At 44.9% G+C, this 20129-nt stretch overlaps 1 protein-coding gene across 1 annotated transcript in view; it reads left to right on the top strand.

Annotated features, from left to right (window-relative positions):
* The window catches only part of LOC124605699 (facilitated trehalose transporter Tret1-like), a 79118-nt gene extending 60586 nt beyond the window's left edge, over positions 1-18532 (top strand). Inside the window, exon 6 of the mRNA XM_047137560.1 lies at positions 17941-18532. Within this exon, the coding sequence (XP_046993516.1) occupies positions 17941-18212 (272 nt within the window). The 3' untranslated portion in view covers positions 18213-18532. The remainder of the gene's footprint in view (positions 1-17940) is intronic.
* The last annotated feature ends 1597 nt before the right edge of the window (positions 18533-20129 follow it).

Here is a 20129-nt window from a genome sequence, read left to right as displayed (position 1 = left end):
GTGTTAACTTATTACAGCACAACTCATGACAGAGCAGTTGCATCGATGTGCCGCTTGGACTAGAAGCAACTTACAGACCAAGGTCAAAGATATTGTGCCTACGCAAGCCTGCAGGGTTGCCACATCTTACAAAGAAAATCAGTCTCATTACTTTATTGTCGCACCTCGTATTAGAGCAGAGAAGTGTGATACGTTAGCGTCATGGGAGTGACAAGTATTAATTTCATTATTATTCTGAATAGGTCCGTTACTCTTGCTACTATTCAAGTAAAATACACTCCTGGAAATGGAAAAAAGAACACATTGACACCGGTGTGTCAGACCCACCATACTTGCTCCGGACACTGCGAGAGGGCTGTACAAGCAATGATCACACGCACGGCACAGCGGACACACCAGGAACCGCGGTGTTGGCCGTCGAATGGCGCTAGCTGCGCTGCATTTGTGCACCGCCGCCGTCAGTGTCAGCCAGTTTGCCGTGGCATACGGAGCTCCATCGCAGTCTTTAACACTGGTAGCATGCCGCGACAGCGTGGACGTGAACCGTATGTGCAGTTGACGGACTTTGAGCGAGGGCGTATAGTGGGCATGCGGGAGGCCTGGTGGACGTACCGCCGAATTGCTCAACACGTGGGGCGTGAGGTCTCCACAGTACATCGATGTTGTCGCCAGTGGTCGGCGGAAGGTGCACGTGCCCGTCGACCTGGGACCGGACCGCAGCGACGCACGGATGCACGCCAAGACCGTAGGATCCTACGCAGTGCCGTAGGGGACCGCACCGCCACTTCCCAGCAAATTAGGGACACTGTTGCTCCTGGGGTATCGGCGAGGACCATTCGCAACCGTCTCCATGAAGCTGGGCTACGGTCCCGCACACCGTTAGGCCGTCTTCCGCTCACGCCCCAACATCGTGCAGCCCGCCTCCAGTGGTGTCGCGACAGGCGTGAATGGAGGGACGAATGGAGACGTGTCGTCTTCAGCGATGAGAGTCGCTTCTGCCTTGGTGCCAATGATGGTCGTATGCGTGTTTGGCGCCGTGCAGGTGAGAGCCACAATCAGGACTGCATACGACCGAGGCACACAGGGCCAACACCCAGCATCATGGTGTGGGGAGCGATCTCCTACACTGGCCGTACACCACTGGTGATCGTCGAGGGGACACTGAATAGTGCACGGTACATCCAAACCGTCATCGAACCCATCGTTCTACCATTCCTAGACCGGCAAGGGAACTTGCTGTTCCAACAGGACAATGCACGTCCGCATGTATCCCGTGCCACCCAACGTGCTCCAGAAGGTGTAAGTCAACTACCCTGGCCAGCAAGATCTCCGGATCTGTCCCCCATTGAGCATGTTTGGGACTGGATGAAGCGTCGTCTCACGCGGTCTGCACGTCCAGCACGAACGCTGGTCCAACTGAGGCGCCAGGTGGAAATGGCATGGCAAGCCGTTCCACAGGACTACATCCAGCATCTCTACGATCGTCTCCATGGGAGAATAGCAGCCTGCATTGCTGCGAAAGGTGGATATACACTGTACTAGTGCCGACATTGTGCATGCTCTGTTGCCTGTGTCTATGTGCCTGTGGTTCTGTCAGTGTGATCATGTGATGTATCTGACCCCAGGAATGTGTCAATAAAGTTTCCCCTTCCTGGGACAATGAATGCACGGTGTTCTTATTTCAATTTCCAGGAGTGTATATATGCAATGCCTTATAAAGAAAGAGAAGCATGCAGAAGAGTAGGAGAAAACGAAACTTCACTGGTTGAGAGGGTATGTGATGTTATTTCAGTGATTACAAAATCGAGTCAAATTTGCAAAGTACTTGGAAGCATAGGCCCTCTTATCAGTATGACTATGCACGCCATCTAACCAGCAAGCCTGCACTGATTCGGTTGGTAATTGTGTCATAAATCTGTTGCCGCTGTTCTAAGACAAGCGGCTGCACAACTGTTGCAAGTGGTCCTTGATATCCTGGATACACGCGCTGGGACAGCGGTGACATCCCGGCTGGTCCCACACACGTCCTATCGGAGGCAGATCTGGGAATCTTGCTGCCCACTGGAGTATCTCAACATCATGTAGACACTTCATAGAGACACGTGTCATGTGTCGAGCAGCGTGTTGCCCTGTCGAAACATGCACTCATGCTCATAAATTAAGGATAATTGCAGAATGTGGTGTCCCACAACGTGGCACTGCACAAAACTGACGCTAATAGATTAGGCACATAGGGAACACACATGACACAAATCTGTAAGTCCACGGTATTGGTGATAAGTTGAGAAAACCGTCCCGAAACAAGTGAGCTACAAAATGCCTCTGTTTCCTGCACATGTACCCCGACATCATTATGAGATATGATCACCATGCACACGTACACAGGCCGCACAACGGGTTGGCATACTCTGGATCAGGTCGTCAAGCAGCTGCTGAGGTACAGCCTTCCATTCTTGTACCAGTGCTTGTCGGTGCTCCTGAAGAGTCGTAGGGGTTTGAATATGTGCAGCGATACGTCGACCGAGAGCATTCCAGACGTGCTCGATGGGGTTTAGGTCTGGAGAACAGGCAGGCCTGATATCTTCTGTTTCGAGGTACTCCTCCACGATGGCAGCTCGGTGGGGCCGTGCGTTAGCATCCATCAGGAGGAAGGTGGGACCCATTGCACCCCTGAAAAGGTGGACATACTGGTGCAAAATGACGTCCAGATACACCTGACCTGTTACTGTTCGTCTGCCAAAGACATGCAGGGGTCTATGTGCACCAATCGTAATCCCACCCCACACCATCAAACCACAACCTCAATACAAGTCCCTTTCAGGGACATTAAGGGGTTGGTATCTGGTTCCTGGTTCACGCCAGAGGAAAACCGGCGAGAATCACTGTTCAGACTATACCTAAACTCGTCCATGAACATAACCTGGGACCAATGTTCCAATGTCCATGTACTGTATTCTTGACACCACGCCTTACGGGCCCTCCGGTGACCAGGAGTCAGTGGAATGCGCCTTGCAGGTCTCCAGGCGAATAAACCATGTCTGTTAAATCGTCTGTAGACTGTGTGTCTGGATACAACTGTCCCAGTGGCTGCAGTAAGGTCCCGAGCGAGGCTACCTGCAGTACTCCGTGGCCCTCTGCGAGCACTGATGGTGAGATATCGGTCTTCTTGTGGTGTTGTACACTGTGGACGTCCCATACTGTAGCGCCTGGACACGTTTTCTGCCTGCTGGAATCGTTGCCATAGCCTTGAGGTCACACTTTGTGGCACACGGAGGGCCCGTGCTACGACCTGCTATGTTTGGCAGCCTCCAGTTGCCTTAGTATTCTACCCCTCATAACGTCATCAATATGTGTCCTATGAGCCATTTTTCAACACACAGTCACCATTAGCACGTCTGAAAACGTCTACACACTTATTCGCTGCACCGTACTCTGACATATACCAACACTCCTCTACGTATGTGGACTGCTGCCAGCGCCACCGTGCGACAACCGCAGGTCAAATGCAACGCATGGTCATACCTCGAGGTGATTTAAACCCGCAAACCGCCCACCAGAGCGTCGTTTCACCATGCATCAGCATTATCCTTAATTTATGAGCATGAGTGTAGCACCATGAGAGGTAACACATGAAGACGAGACGCTGTATGTCCGTGACGTACTGATGTGACGTCAGAGTTCTCTGATACACTCCCAGTCGTGACCTGAAGTAATATGCGATAGCTCCCGACCCCATGACGCCAAGGCTGGCGCTGCTGTGCCTCCTCAGAACATTGGAAGAATGGGACTTCTCTCCAGATCTCCGCCATGCTCACCTATGATGGTCATTGAGGGCAGGGCAGAACCTTTATTGGTCACTGAACGCGATGCGACGCCATTAATTAGCAGTCCATGCTTCCCAGTCAAAGACTCCCGTTTGTGTTATGGTCTCAGCATAAGACAGACATTCCCTAGTCTTGTTGCAGCTAGCTTCCGACCAGTGATGTTGAATAACACAGAATATTACAGAGAGCCCATATTCGTTCTCGGATCTCAGATGTAGACGTGAAGGCGTTGCGATGTGGTTGGTGCCCAACACCTCGATATCTTGTGGTAGTCAGACGTGGTCGATAGTAACACTGACGATGAGTATGACAGCCCTCGCGTTCCATGCAGTCCAACATCGGGCCACTGTTGCATCCGAACGCACGACAAATCCAGATACTGAACGACTCCACTAGCCGGTGGTACAGACATGCACAGTGAGACCCCTTTGAAACTCAGTCAGGTGCTGATAACGCTTTCTCAGAGGAGTACCCGGCGTCTCCGTGTACTTCGCAGCAATCACTCAATATCTGAGGCTGTCCAAGCCCCTTACATACCCGACCGGGCCTGACAGCACCTCCAAATACGACGAGAACTAATACTCTCTGGCTGAAGTTCTACTTGTTACCGAGAATAGCAACCTTAATCATTTACATTCCCGCCGTTGGTGCACGTTTACGAAATTATATTGACGTCAGACCATGTCTTCTGTGTGCATCGCTTTTTGTCGAGCCATGTAGTTAACAAAACCATTCTATGTTAACACTAAACTCACGCAGAACTAAATAATATATGTTGGAGTCATTGAGAAAAGTGGAGGGAAAGAAATCTCGAGTACATCTGAGATGGAGATATTGAACGTTTCGCACATACAGAGGATGTCATGATAAGCGTCGTCAGGTGCACTGTCTCTGGTGTTTGAAAGGGTATTGGCAATTTCGTTTTTGCATTGCGTAGCTGGAGCCAGCTCAAACATATAGTGCGCATTGCGTCTTTCATGTGAAACCCGGTGCAGGCGGAAAGTGTAGCTTTCTTTCCCCGTACAAATAAAATAATTTTTAAGGCGGAATTTTATGTGCCCATTCGATAGAGCGGTCCCAGATTAGTGCTACATTTGTTTTATCGATATGTATTCACAGGGCCAGTACTCCTGTAGCAACAACACTGCACTGGCCCGCACTGAATTCTACCGCCAAACATGCAGCGCTACCCAGTCGCTGCTGGGTTGCTGTTTATTCTTCGTATTTTACTCTCCCTGTTGATGCATACCGATAAAATAAATATCGCACTAGACTAATCCGAGACCGCTCCATCCAATGGGCACGAAAATTCCGCTTCAAGAATCATTATGTTTGTAATCGGTAAAAAATCGACGCTTTCTGTTGACGCTGGGACTGGCATTAAACGCGTGAGGAGCAGTAATTGTTGGACTGCCTCCAGCTACACAATGCAAAAAAGGAAATTGTAAATATCTGCCAAAACGTCTCTTAGGAGACACACTCGGTAGAAGAAGCAGTACTTTAGAATGAAATACTTTCTTACTGTTAGACCTACTCATAGTTGACTATTACGGGGGACTTATAAAAAGATTTTTCCTTCTTACCGATAATTTTCTTTGAGACCTTTTCATTAATTTTTTTCATTTATTATACTCTAGTGTCCAGAATTAAAACAACAAACTGCTATTTCTCCGTTCCGTGTCTAATTCACGAGGTAATAATATAAAGTGTCAACAGATGTCCGTACAATCATGTGCTGCTCGGAAGACGGCATTCCAGACAACTGACAATCACACCAACGATGACGTTGTAGCACCTACCAAACGGGGTAGTGTTTGCCCACTTCCACCATCGCTGCGTACACAGTCCAGACGACGCAGTATGGCATGGGGAAGATGCCTACCAGATTCTCTGCAGTGCAGGGCCATAGGAAGAATGAAACCAGAACAGCCGGAAACTGATGTGGCTAAAAAATGGTTCAAACGGTTCTAAGCATTATGGGACTGAACCCGTAAGGTCATCAGTTCCCTAGATGTAGAACTACTTAAACTTAACTACATCTACATCTACATGACTACTCTGCAATTCACATTTAAGTGCTTGGCAGAGGGTTCGTCGAACCACAATCATACTATCTCTCTACCATTCCACTCCCGAACAGCGCGCGGGATAAACGAACACCTAAACCTTTCTGTTCGAGCTCTGATTTCTCTTATTTTATTTTGATGATTATTCCTACCTATGTACGTTGGGCTCAACAAAATATTTTCGTATTCGGAAGAGAAAGTTGGTGACTGAAATTTCGTAAATAGATCTCGCCGCGACGAAAAAGGTCTTTGCTGTAATGACTTCCATCCCAATTCGCGTATCATATCTGTCACACTCTCTCCCCTACTACGTGATAATACAAAACGAGCTGCCCTTTTTTGCACCCTTTCGATGTCCTCCGTCAATCCCACCTGGTAAGGATCCCACACCGCGCAGCAATATTCTAACAGAGGACGAACGAGTGTAATGTAAGCTGTCTCTTTAGTGGACTTCTTGCATCTTCTAAGTGTCCTGCCAATGAAACGCAACCTTTGGCTCGCCTTCCCCACAATATTATCTGTGTGGTCTTTCCAACTGAAGTTGTTCGTAATTTTAACACCCAGGTACTTAGTTGAATTGACAGCCTTGACAATTGTACTATTTATCGAGTAATCGAATTCGAACGGATTTCTTTTGGAACTCATGTGGATCACCTCACACTTTTCGTTATTTAGCGTCAACTGCCACCTGCCACACCATACAGCAATCTTTTCTACATCGCTTTGCAACTGATACTGGTCTTCGGATGACCTTACTAGACGGTAAATTACAGCATCATCTGCGAACAACCTAAGAGAACTGCTCAGATTGTCACCTAGGTCATTTATATAGATCAGGAACAGCAGAGGTCCCAGGACGCTTCCCTGGGGAACACCTGATATCACTTCAGTTTTACTCGATGATTTACCGTCTATTACTACGAACTGCGACCTTCCTGACAGGAAATCACGAATCCAGTCGCACAATTGAGACGATACCCCATAGGCCCGCACCTAAGGACGTCACACACATCCATGTCCGAGGCAGGATTCGAACCTGCGACCGTAGCAACAGCGTGGTTCCGGACTGAGGCGCCTAGAACCGCTCGGCCACAAAGGCCGGCTACTGATGTGGCCCGATGGCTTAACGTGAATCGTTCTGTTGTTTGTCGAATGTGGTGACAGTTTATAGAGATCCAAACTGTATCCCGAAAACCAGGACCGACCACGTGTGACATCAGAAAGAGAGGAACTTTATTTGGCTAAGAGCACGACGGTAACCCCTTGGCAATGCACGGCAACTGGCGTTCGACCTAGCGGCGTACACTGGACAAGTTGTATCGAGGCATACTGTGTACAAAAGGCTTCGGCAGAGCGGCCTTTATTGTCAGAGACCCTCTGTATGCGTACCTCTGACGCGTCTTCACAGGAGGGAACGCCTAGAGTGGAGTCGTCAACATGGCACCTGACGGTCGAACACTGGGTCAATGTTCTTTTCACAGATGAGTCCCGATATGGTCTTGGGAGTGATTCTCGACGTATCTGGAGGGAATGTGGCACACGATTTCGGGACCCAAAAATTGTGGAAAGAGACCGATATCGAGGAGAATCTCTAATGGCTCTGAGCACTATGGGACTTAACATCTATGATCATCAGTCCCCTAGAACTTAAAACTACTTAAACCTAACTAACCTAAGGACAGCACACAACACCCAGCCATCACGAGGCAGAGAAAATCCCTGACCCCGCCGGGAATCGAACCCGGGAACCCGAGCGTGGGAAGCGAGAACGCTACCGCACGACCACGAGATGCGGGCTGAGAATCTCTAATGGCAGGGATCATGTCGACCACTCGAAAACCTCTTCACGAAATTGAAAGGTTGAATCGACAAGGTTGGACTGCTATCAAGTATAGTGACGAGATCTTGGGACGTCAAGTGCAGTTGTTGCGAGGTGCTGTGGGCTTAGACTTCTTATTGCTGGACGATAATGCTCGACCTCAAAGAGCACGGGTGGTTGATGTTTTCCTGGAAACGGCAGATAATGCACACATGGCGTGGGCTGCTCACTCTCCCGATCTGAATCCTACAGAATACGTCGGGGATGCAGTAGGGAGACGGAAAGCTCAACAAGAGATTGATGGCATCTTTCGGGGCATGCTCCGTCGTTTTCAGGCCTGTATTGCTGACAGAGATGGTGACACCCCATACTGAGCACATCAGTCAGTTGTCGGAATGTGTGTGCAAATACGTTAAATCGTAAAAAAAAACGAACAACATTTTTGTCTGCCATTAAGCATGTTGCAAGTCTTTACGTTATATTCTTTACATTGTTTCTACTTTACTATTATCTGTTTATATTGTTTCGTGGCAAAATAGACGCAACGTTGCAACATTTCCATTTGTTGCTTTAATTTTGGACACCAGTGTAGTTAATACAGCCTTTATGCTTCTAAGAGCCTTACACCGTTTTTAACTACCCCAATTTCAGGTGCAAATTCATATCGTCTCAGAAATCTCCGTATTTCTACACAAAATACACGCTTTTTTCTCAAGAGATGACTTTCGAAGGACTGCGATAATTGGATTCCGATGACAGCTACATATTATACTAGCGGAAACAGTGCGAGAATATCATTTTATGCTTATCTTTCTGCTCTATAAACACATCTGTTAAACCTGTTGTGTCCGCAGCTCGTGGTCGTGCGGTAGCGTTCTCGCTTCCCGCGCCCGGGTTCCCGGATTCGATTCCCGGCGGGGTTAGGGATTTTCTCTGCCTCGTGATGACTGGGTATTGTGTGATGTCCTTAGGTTAGTTAGGTTTAAGTACTTCTAAATTCTAGGGGACTGATGACCATAGATGTTAAGTCCCATGGTGCTCTGAGCCATTTGCACCATTTGAAACCTGTTGTTTTTGCGGGTCACATAAAGATTACGAGAGATGTTTGTAATTTTGCGACTCAGACATATGCTTCAGAGACAAAAAATTGAAATATCAGTATTGCACAAACGTTTCTGACTCTTTCGACAGTCTCCCACAGCAATATTTCGACCTATTTGACACTGCGAGATCCTACACTAGTTACAACTGTCACAACAACTTGGCCAAAAACAAAACAAACAAGAAAATACTCCATGAAATCTGGAAGATTCCCAATATTCAAACACTATTCGAACCATCAAAAGAGATGCATCCGGGGAATGTGTCTCAACAGTCTGTGATGCTACAATGTGCAGCTAAAGCTAATATTTTCGATGACGCCTCCATGCAGCGCTGTTTTAGCAAAAGGAACGGCGTCCCAACTTAAGAAGCCGGATTATTCCTGTTATCAGCTTCCAGAACGTTTCGAATGCTGCCAATGAACCGAAACGTATCATGTCCTTTACTAATCATAGATTCTTGTGATCATTGCATTAGATAACCCTACTAATTATTATTGTTGTTGTTGTTGTTGCTGTGGTCTTCAGTCCGAAGACTGGTTTGATGCAGCTGTCCGTGCTACTCTATCCTGTTCAAGCCTCTTCATCTCTAAGTAACTACTGCAACCTACATCCCTCTGAATCTGCTTACTGTATTCATCTCTTGGTCTCCCTCTACTATTTTTATCCCACACGCTTCCCTCCAGTGCTAAAACGGTGATCCTCTGACGTCTCATATTGTGTCCTTGCAACCGATCCCTTCTTTTCGTCAGGTTGTACCACAAATTTCTCTTCTCCCCAATTCTGTTCAGTACCTTCTCATTATTACGTGATCTACCCATCTAATCATAAACAGTCTTCTGTTGCACCACATTTCTAAAGCTTCTATTCTCTTCTTGTCTGAACTATTTATCGCCTATGTTTCACCTCCATACATGGCTACACTCCATACAAATACTTTCAGAAAGGACTTCCTTACAGTTAAATCTATACTCGACGTTAACAAATTTCTCTTCTTCAGAAATCCTTTTCTTGCCATTGCCAGTCTGCATTTTATATCCTCCCTACTTCGACCATCATCATTTTGCTTTCCCATAACTCCCTTAGCATCACCTGATTTAATTCGACTACATTCCATTATCCCCGTTTTGCTTTTGTTGATGTTCATCTTATAACCTCCTTTCGGGATACTGTCCATTCCGTTACAGGTAGCTGTTTGAGTTGACTGATTGACATTATAGTTATAGGATACTAAGTTTGTGCAGTTTGTGAATTGAAGTTTTATTTTTCTGAACGTTTGAAGAAAGCTTCCAATCTTTACACTACTTCGAAATTTTGTGGAGATTCTACTGGATATTTATGCAATTTTCAGGTCGTACTCCATCATAGGTAACTACTTCACCTACAGTTTTTGTACCGCTCAATAGCGATGTTAAGTCTTTTGACTAGACGAGGCGTAGTGGAAATTTCTAATGTTCTACCCTTTATCTTTCTTGAACTTTATCAGCTTAGTAATACTGCAGAATCAATCTAATGTGAAATGTTACTTCTGCCCGTTTATTTAGTTTTTACGATACAACACCAACAGTAATGTGCCCTTGCTGAAGGACAGCGCATGAGTATTGTTAACACATAACATATATGCGAACAGTTGCGCTAAGCCCTTTTATAATCTGGTTGTAATTGTATGAATGTATAATTGACCGATAGTGCCAGGCATTTTTGATCCTCAGATAAATGACTAGGAAGCTATGAGATCAAGAAAAACAGCTGTAACTAGATACCTGACCCGAATCTGCTAAAAAAAACCTGTTGTCTTTTTAAAATCAGAGCTTCATATAACAATTATTGTCAGAGGTATTATGTGACTGATGCTCAAAAAAATGTAAATGGTTCAAATGGCTCTGAGCACTATGGGACTTAACATCTGTGGTCATCAGTCCCCTAGAACTTAGAACTACTACCTAACTAACCTAAGGACATCACACACATCCATGCCCGACGCAGGATTCGAACCTGCGACTGTAGTGGTCACGCGGTTCCAGACTGAAGCGCCTAGAACCGCACGGCCACACCGACCGGCCTGATGCTCAAGCGCAGCTAGATAATTACTCTTTATTTTTGCACTACAAGCTCAAAATTCTTTAGAACAGCGATTTTGCCTTTATTCTCAAGTTAGTCGAAGTTTCGTTTGTCGTCCTTCTATAGCAAACAATCATTGTGTAATTCGTAATGATATATTAATTATAAACTATGGCATTTAATAAATAAATAAATAAATAATATGTCAATAAATAAAAGTCAAATCGCAGTTTAGTAAACGAACCATCAAATAAATGTCAAAACGTATTCAGTACATTTATAATTAATATACGTCATGGAATCGCTACGATACTGACAGTGACAGTTTCCTAATGATGCAATATGGACATCAAATCATACTAGGCTTTACTTGAGAATGGCAATAAGGCCGAAACAGTTATCGTAGAGAACATTAAACTTATTCCAGCTAGTCTGGACCTTTCCTCTTCCAGACTTCAAATTGGCATGCACTGTGCTGCGTGCCCAAGCGAACAAAAAAAGTTCTGTGGTGTGCCATTCTTCTCCAGTGATCGGAAGATATTACAATAAACTGATGCTCCTTTAGTACTGATTTTTCTTTGTCCCATCCTAGCACAATGATTGAAACCACAAGCAAAGGTTATTTGACATCTTGTCAGTATGAACTAAATTCTACTTTAACTGTATTCTTTGGGGCAACGGTTACTAATATCTAACCAAAGAACTAGATAAGCTGAACTTTTTTTTCCAACTGGATTTGGCTGTATGATTTTTTGCAGTTCAAGAAGACAAGAAACGCAAGATCTCGCGCTACAGATCAGGAGACTGCAGTTGTATTTAATCTGAATTCTAGCTTATTATTCTCTTTTATTACACACGAAGGGAACTGGCTACTGTTACCAGCAGTTTAAGTCCTAAGCAGTATAGCCATTCTAAACCCTAGCCAGCTCCGATGAAAGCAAAATAAAAGAATAAGTAAATATTCCGTTGACTAATTGCCACTACATTTCAAAATTAATGCTAAAAAAGAAAGAAGCTTTCCGAATTCTTGCTGTATTTTCTCCTCCAGTGTCCTTTTAACTGCATGTTATGGCTAATTTCAGGAACTACTGTAAGGATTTTAACATTGGTTTTCACTAATAAATAAAGTGATTCACGAGGAAAGTTTATGTATATCATTATATACTGTAAAAAAGTGCTCAGGACATAGATACTTACTGTTAGTGCTATCCGTAAGAAACTGCTTCGGGTTGCTAGCGTAGCTAAATGCTATATACACAGAAATAATCACTTTACGTTGTATCCAGTGCCAACCTGGCCAAAAAAAGGAAGCTAAATAAAACGGAGACTCTAGACAGTCTAAAAATGATCTCGCTCGTATAAAATACCGACAATGGTGTTGCTCCCGTGCTCCTTTCTTGTCCAGATGTGGTCGAATATATCTTAGGTGACCTTTCCTGGCGATGCTCCACGGTGGTCAGCTGCATAGCTCACAGATGGCTCTGCCCACCAACCGCAAATGCCACGTACGCTGTAATCAGTATGCCGTGAGTCGCTTTTTTGATGCGAACATATTAATACTTTTTTAAGTACACAACATTTTCGCCTTAATGACCGACTTGGTACTGCTGGATCTAGGCGTGTTCCGTTTTCTATATTTTTTTTTTTCAATCATGATCGTTTAACAGCTCTTACAGCCTCTTAAACGGCCTCCGTCTTTAATTCGGACGATTCTTTCGAGACAATTTTGACAAACGTTAGCCTATTAGGCAGGGAACTACTTCTTGCTGCACACTATTTTCACGGAAGCAGCCATGTTATTCATAAAATCATGGAGATTAATACATATCATCTTGCTGGGTTTGAAAACTGCTGTCGACGTTTTTTTCTGTGTTTGCAAATTAAATTGGGTTTTCAAGCTCCGCCTTCTGCAAAACTCAGTGTATTTCTTTTTTCTATTTTTCCAAACATGTTTCGACATCTGTGTGCTTATCTTCATACTGTAGAGACAAGGACTAGAAGTTCATAAGGCACAGACAACACAGTACAGAATAATCTCAACGTCGACAACATCCCAACAGGCAAATTTAAGAAAGCTGGAATTTCTCAGATAACTTGCAGTTAATGCCAATCTGTATACATAGGTCGATATGCAGGAACTTCAAAACTAGTTATTCAGAGTTTCTCAGAGTCTTAAAAAGTGACAATACACGCACTAATTTAACAGATCGTCTCATAGGCACAATCCAAATACTATTGAAACTGATCTCAAGATCCTCAGACAATAAAACAGTCTTTACCGAAAACTTCATTAGTGGAGAACTACCTCATACAAAAAACGATGACATAAGAAAAGAAAGTATGAAGCGAATACGTAACACTACGCAATTAAACACCCGTTTGCACAGCTTAACACTTCATGAATTATATAAAAACACACCCACAAAGAAAATACAGCATAACAAACAAACAAACATCCTCGATTATCCAACAAGATCTTCTCAATTTAGTCTTTCACTCACTATCTCCCTCCTCTCTCTCTCTCTCTCTCTCTCTCTCTCTCTCTCTCTCTCTCTCTCTCTCACACACACACACACACACACACATACACACACACACACACACACACACACACACACACACACACACACATCACATACGTTTCTCCCTAAGCGGACGCATCACGCAAACTCGCACCAAACATTCAGAATCAGCGGCCACAATGGACAAAAAGAAAACAATGAACAATTGAAAAACGAAAATAACATGGCGTCTCTCGGCGAATGTGAATAACCTTACTCCCAAATCTCGTTTTGTGTGTGAAAAAGCGTGAGACAATGTCAGGGCGAAGTGCGGTAGGTGAGAATAGCAGCGTATGTAACTACAGCCAAAAAGAAAACAAGCCCATGATGTAAAAAAGAACGGAAAACTTAAGGACATATACCACTAGTACTCTTGCAAAAATATTTCAAAATCAAAAACTCCTTACGCAATTTCTTGCGACTACTTTGCAGATGACGTGCTGACAAGCCGTAAAAAGGCATCGATCAAGCCGACATGTACAAATTCACTTTCTCCATTAATGTAATTCAGGTGCCGGATCACAACATAAATAAATACATAAATAAATGGAGCCATACATGTTATAAAAATGGATTTACGTAAATATGAATGTATGTATGTTACACATCTCCTCCTAAACCACAGAACCAATCTCAACCGAACTTGTTACACGTATCACACACTGTCTGGAAACCATCGCTGTGGGAGTAAAATGAACTACGTATCAAAGGGCTGCGGGTAGGGGCGGAAAAGCAGTTGTCCCACGATGAGTGAATGCCCATACATTGGTGATCCAGTATTTGAGCATTAGGGTACTTGAAGACTTAGAACAAACTTTAAACATAATTTCAAAACCTTTAGGAAACATTTCCTCTGTGACGATCCCCACTACATGATGAAAGGAAAAAAGTTTATCGTTTACTTCATTTTCACTCTTCACGTCGCAAGACTGCGGCATCAAGCATGACGTTTTAATTTATTATTTCTTCACTATTAACTTTTCTCGCGACACATTTTGCAGACAGTATTCACATACACCGCTGAATCTAACAGAACAAATATATCATTCTACGACATATAATTCAGGAGATTTGGCGCTATAAAAATTGAGCTGCGTAGAAATGAAACTGCACGGCGAAATTCGCCAGAAATTGAGGTGAAATGAGTGTAAAAATACGGATAAAATAATGTTAAATAGATGTGCAATATATTTTACATGAGCATAGGCGGGCAAAGCAACGGGTATAAAAGTTCATTCTAAATCACGATTTTAACCAAACTTGGTACACATGTTTGTTACTGTCTGAAAAGAAGACAGAAACAGGGGGAGGAAAATGTAGGCAGAGAGAGAGCGAGGAGGAGATGAACAGACAAAGTGCCTGGAGGGTGTGGGCAGATTTGAAGGGAAGAGGAGGTGATGGACAGAGAGAAGAGGAGATGGACAGAGAAAGGAAAGAGGAAGAGATGAACAGAGAGAGGGGAGGAGGAGAGATGGACAGAAAGGGGGAGGAGAAAATGGACAGAGATGGGTGAGGTGTAGATGAGCAAAGAGAGGTTGGAAGAGGAAATGAACAAAGAGTTAGGGGAAGAGGAAATGCAATTAGAGGAGAGAGGAGGAGTTGGGCAGAGGGGGAAGGAGCAGATGGACAGGGTGGGGGGGGGGGAGGGGGGAAGGAAAAGAAGAGGGCATAAGAAATGTACGAGAGCGGTGGAGGACATGGACAAATAGAGAGGGTGGAAGATCTAACAATACCACCACTTGCAAAGTAGGTTAGAAATCAGATTAATAATGTTGCTCACACAGCATATGTTTGCTTTATCGGGCAACAACAAAGTTATTGACTGTGGTTGGTATCGTCAGAATGGAAATAATGAAGTCACTGTAAGAAAGTCATTAATTTTGGCACTTACGTTGAATGGATTCCCACGTAGATTTCGTCGAAGTTGTTATGGCTCATCTTGTTAATTCTAGGGTGATTCCACTTTGACTGCTAGAAGGTCCAGATCCGTATTTTAGCAATATTTGAAGACCTAACAAATGCGATTTTCAGAAAATTCTTAATGATCAAACAATCCCAGATCAGAACAATGATATGGTAGAAATAATTTTTGACTTGGTGTTCACGATCCAGATTTTTAATAACTTCTTGTAAATTCACATATACTTCTTCTTAACTGTCACATCACCAAGAAAACAGTTTTGTATCAATCTTCATACATTTAACTTCCTCTTTAACTAAGCACAAGACTTGACTGTTCTTTTACAAAGCGAAATAACAACTTAACTTCTGCAAAGTGAAACAAAGACTGCTCTGTGCGCATTCGCGCCAAAACTGTTACAAGTAAGTCAAAGATTATGACAGTCTCACAGAAATGAATACACACAAGAACCATATCACTGTAATATATCGATACATCGGAGTACCTACACATTAATAAAAACAAATGTGAATATTGTCACAAAAATATGTCTGTTACTTCGCAGAAAAGTAGTACGATATTACTGGTATCGAGAACTGGGGTTGGAGTGTCATAATGGTCACGTAAATAAAGAACCATTACAAAGAGATGGACAAAAGGGGGGTGAAGGACGAGATGAACAAAGGAAGGGGAAAAAAGGAGATGAGCTAATAGAAGATTATAATAAATATATACCAGGGTGATAACAAGTTCTCAGCTAGTAAATAAATAAACAATCAAAAACCAACAATTCGTAGTTTTGGTCTAAAATAACTACCAATTCTGTGTAATATTTGTAAAGAAATAAACCAGGACCCTCCGAAGTTAAGACAGGTGTCGAAACGCTTTGGTAAACAGGAAAAGTAAAATAAGTTGTGTTTTCCGGAAGGAAGAGATTAAAAACGCAAACGTGATAAATGTCGCCGGCTGCTGTGCCCGAGCGGTTCTAGGCGCTTCAGTCCGGAACCGCGCTGCTCCTACGGTCGCAGGTTCGAATCCTGCCATGGGCACGGATGTGTGTGATGTCCTTAGGTTAGTTAGGTTTAAGTACACTACTGGCCATTAAAATTGCTACACCACGAAGATGACGTGCTACAGATGCTACAGACGCGAAATTTAACCGACAGCAAGACGATGCTGTGATACGCAAATGATTAGCTTTTCGGAGCATTCACAAAAGGTTGGCTCCGGTGGCGACACCTACAACGTGCTGACATGAAGAAAGTTTTCAACCAATTTCTCATACACAAACAGCAGTCGACCGGCGTTGCCTGATGAAACGTTGTTGTGATGCCTCGTGTAAAGGAGGAGAAATGCGTACCATCACGTTTCCCACTTTGACAAAGGTCGGATTGTAGCCTATCGCGATTGCGGTTTATCGTACCGCGACATTGCTGCCCGCGTTGGTCCAGATCCAATGACTGTTAGCAGAATATGGAATCGGTAGGTTCAGGAGGGTAATACGGAAAGCCGTGCTGGGTCCCAACGGCCTCGTATCACTAGCAGTCGAGATGACAGGCATCTTATCCTCATGGCTGTAACGGATCGTGCAGCCACGTCTCGATCCCTGAGTCAACAGATGGGGACGTTTGCAACACAACAACCGTCTACACGAACAGTTCCACGACGTTTGCAGCAGCATGGACTATAAGCTCGGAGACCATGTCTGCGGTTACCCTTGTCGCTGCATCACAGACAGCAGCGCCTGCGATGGTGTACTAACGACGAACCAGGGTGCACGAATGGCAAAACATCATTTTTCGGATGAATCCAGGTTCTGTTTACAGCATCATGATGGTCGCATCCGTGTTTGGCGACATCACGGCGAACGCACATTGGAAGCGTGTATTCGTCATCGCCATACTGGCGTATCAGCCGGCGTGATGGTGTGGGATGCCATTGGTTACACGTCTTGGTCACCTCTTGTTCACATTGACGGCAGTTTGAACAGTGGACGTTACATTTCAGATGTGTTACGACCCGTGGCTGTACCCTTCATTCGATCCCTGCGAAACCCTACATTTCAGCAGGGTAATGCACGACCGCATGTTGCAGGTCCTGTACGGGCCTTTCTGGATACAGAAAATGTTCGACTGCTGCCCTGGCCAGCACATTCTCCAGATCTCTCACCAGTTGGAAAAGTCTGGTCAATGGTGGCCGAGCAACTGGCTCGTCACAATACGCCAGTCACTACGATTGATGAACTGTGGAATCGTGTTGAAGCTGCATGGGCAGGTGTGCCTGTACACGCCATCCAAGCACTGTTTGACTCCATGCCCAGGCGTATCTGGACCGTTATTACGGCCAGAGGTGGTTGTTCTCGATACAGATTTCTAAGGATCAATGCATCCAAATTGTGTGAAAATGTCCAATGAATACCCGTTTACCATCTGCATTTCTTCTTGGTGTAGCAATTTTAATGGCCAGTAGAGTAGTTCTAAGTCTAGGGGACTGATGACCTCAGATGTTAAGTCCCATAGTGCTCAGAGCCATTTTTATGATAAATGTCGTTGCTGACCTCCGGTCAGATCAGGAGCTCCCGTATTGACATGCCGCCTTTTCTTTTCCAGGATTTGGAGCGCTGCCTTGGGCCGTCATGGGGGAGATCTTCCCGACGAACGTGAAGGCGCTGGCGTCGTCGCTGACGGCGTCCTTCTGCTGGCTGGTGGGCTTCCTCATCACCAAGTTCTTCAGCCAGATCTCGAGCTCGCTGGGCGCCTACACGCCCTTCTGGTTCTTCTCCGTCTGCTGCATCGCCGCCGCGCTTTTCGTCGTCTTCCTGCTGCCGGAGACGAAGGGCCGCCGGCTCGAGGAGATCCAGGCCATCCTCAACAAGCGGTGACCGCCTCGCCGGCGCGCAGCCCACCTGCCGACACTTCTGTGTCTCGCTGGACGCCTGTCGTACTATTTTCAGCGTGGCAAGGGTACTCGACAAGCCCAGTCTACATCACTGGAAAGCCACCACAAAGCTTCTTACGTCGTGGTGCTATTCGCCCGCGTAACAGCCGAATAAAGAACAGTAAAGAGGCAAAGTGCTTGCCAGTTAAGCTAAGATACATTGGAAACAAGTGCTGTGATTTTTCTTGTAGCTATTAAGTTCATTACGTGTGAAATTATTGTTAATAAATCGTGCTGGAATGTTTCCAGGACTACCTCTGAAAATATATGTTAAACACTGATTTCTTCTGTACCATATTGTTTCCATAACAGTACCTGCTCATCTGCCCAATAAAATACTGAAAAATTTCCATGCAGTACTAGTATGTAAGTCATTTCAGTGAAGTAACTGTACCAAATACTCAGTATTAAGAAAACAGTCTTAATCGCGTTTTTTTTTATTTATTTAGTGCCGACAGGTTTCAGCCCATCGCAAGGGCCATGTTCAGGGCGAACATATTGTGAAATTACAATATATATCTTAGACAAAACTAATGCCAACCATGACTAATGACAACCATTACGTAAATATAATGTTTTACCCACAGGTCGACTGCTTGTGGCGTCACGTCTATCAAGGTGTGGCAGGAGTGGAAATAAGTGTTTAACGTCCCGTCGACAACGAGGTCATTAGAGACGGAGCACGAGCTCGGATTAGGGAAGAATGGGGAAGGAAGTCGGCCTCGCCCTTTCAAAGGAACCATCCCGGCATTTGCCTGGAGTGATCTAGGTTCAAATGGCTCTGAGCACTATGGGACTCAACTGCTGAGGTCATTAGTCACCTAGAACTTAGAACTAGTTAAACCTAACTAACCTAAGGACATCACAAACATCCATGCCCGAGGCAGGATTCGAACCTGCGACCGTAGCGGTCTTGCGGTTCCAGACTGCAGCGCCTTTACCCGCACGGCCACTTCGGCCGGCAGTGATCTAGGGAAATCACTGAAAACCTAAATCAGGATGGCCGGACGCGGGATTCAACCGTCGTCCTCCCGAATGCGAGCCCAGTGTGCTAACCACTGCGCCACCTCGCTCGGTGTGGCAGGAGACTTTAAGGAATCTACCTTTTGCCTGGGTTTATATAGCAAGCTATGAGCACGTGAGCGTAAGCAACGCCTCCAGCGGTGACCAATGGTAGACGTCTAGGCTTAAAAATTGGAGTATAAATGCAATTTGTGTGAAGTTTGCAATATAAACCCAGGCTATATAAACCCAGGCATAAGGTAAATTCCTTACAGTCTCCTGCCACACCTTGGTAGACATGACGCCACCAGCAATCGAAAAGTGGGTAAAACATCATATTTACATAATCGTTGTCATTAGTTTTGTGTAAGATATATATTGCAATTTCACAGTACCTTCACCCTGAAGATGACCCTTGCGATGGGCTGAAACCGTTCGCATCAAATAAATTTAAAAAAACGAGATTAAGGCTGTTTTCTTAATACTAAGATAATTGCCGGCCGCGGTGGTCTAGCGGTTCTAGGCGCGCAGTCCGGAACCGCGCGACTGCTACGGTCGCAGGTTCGAATCCTGCCACGGGCATGGATGTGTGTGATGTCCTTAGGTTAGTTAGGTTTAAGTAGTTCTAAGTTCTAGGGGACTGATGACCACAGTAGTTAAGTCCCATAGTGCTCAGAGCCATTTGAACCATTTTGAACTAAGATAATTTTATATCAATTGCTGTTCAAATGGTTCAAATGGCTCTGAGCACTATGGGACTTAACATCTGTGGTCATCAGTCCCCTAGAACCTAGAACTACTTAAATCTAACTAACCTAAGGACATCACACACATCCATGCCCGAGGCAGGATTCGAACC

This window comes from Schistocerca americana, chromosome 3, assembly GCF_021461395.2.
Source record: "Schistocerca americana isolate TAMUIC-IGC-003095 chromosome 3, iqSchAmer2.1, whole genome shotgun sequence".
Classification (NCBI taxonomy): Eukaryota; Metazoa; Arthropoda; class Insecta; order Orthoptera; family Acrididae; genus Schistocerca; species Schistocerca americana.
Note: the sequence above shows the minus strand (reverse complement) of the source record. Positions and strands in the feature narration are given on the sequence as shown.